General features: G+C 41.0%; 1 protein-coding gene across 1 annotated transcript; it reads left to right on the top strand.

Moving 5' to 3' along the window:
- Nucleotides 1-5: 5 nt before the first annotated feature.
- On the top strand, nucleotides 6-557 carry LOC114042355 (olfactory receptor 5F1-like; the record flags this gene model as incomplete). Its single annotated transcript, XM_027861034.1, has 1 exon — nucleotides 6-557. A coding segment is annotated over one exon (552 nt), but the record flags the coding sequence as incomplete, so codon positions are not given.
- Between the last annotated feature and the right edge of the window lie 230 nt (nucleotides 558-787).

Raw genomic sequence — 787 nt, 5'->3', positions numbered from 1 at the left:
TCTGTAATCCCCTTCTTTACCCAGTTATCATGTCAAGGACAGTCTGCTTGAAGATGGCCACGGGGGCCTTCACAGCAGGATTCCTGAACTCAATTATTCATACCAGTTACATAAGTAACTTATCCTTCTGTGACTCCAATGTCATCCATCACTTTTTCTGTGACAGTCCCCCAGTCCTCAAACTCTCTTGCTCTGATACTCAAATGAATGAAACTATCATTTTCATTTGTGCTGGAATAAACATGTTAGGAACACTTTTAATCATCCTTACCTCTTACGTCTATATCCTGTTCTCTATTCTACGCTTGCATTCAGTTGAAGGGAGACGCAAAGCATTCTCCACCTGTGCTTCTCATATTACAGCCATTGTTGTATTTTATGGAACTGAGATTATTACTTACTTGTGTCCAAGTTCAAACTACTCCCCAACTCAAGGAAAAGTGTTATCTGTATTCTACACAATGATTATCCCAATGTTGAACCCTTTGATATACAGCCTGCGAAATGAAGAAGTGAAGAGGGCTTTAAAGAATGCTATCATTAAGAGGGGCAGCTAGGTGGTGCAGTGGATAGAGCACTGACCCTGAAGTCAGGAGGACCTGAGTTCAAATCTAGCCTCAGACCAAACACTTGACACTTACTAGCTGTGTGACCCTGGGCAAGTCACTTAATCCCAATTGCCTTAAAAAAAATGCTATCATTAGGCTTAGATTCTTAAAGAGTCTACCTAAGAGGGCTCAGATTCTCAAGATCTGACCCAGTTGTATTGGTGATACAAATGCTTAGA

The sequence above is a fragment of the Vombatus ursinus genome, unplaced genomic scaffold (genome assembly GCF_900497805.2).
Source record: "Vombatus ursinus unplaced genomic scaffold, bare-nosed wombat genome assembly UNPS02014382.1, whole genome shotgun sequence".
NCBI lineage: Eukaryota > Metazoa > Chordata > Mammalia > Diprotodontia > Vombatidae > Vombatus > Vombatus ursinus.
Note: the sequence above shows the minus strand (reverse complement) of the source record. Positions and strands in the feature narration are given on the sequence as shown.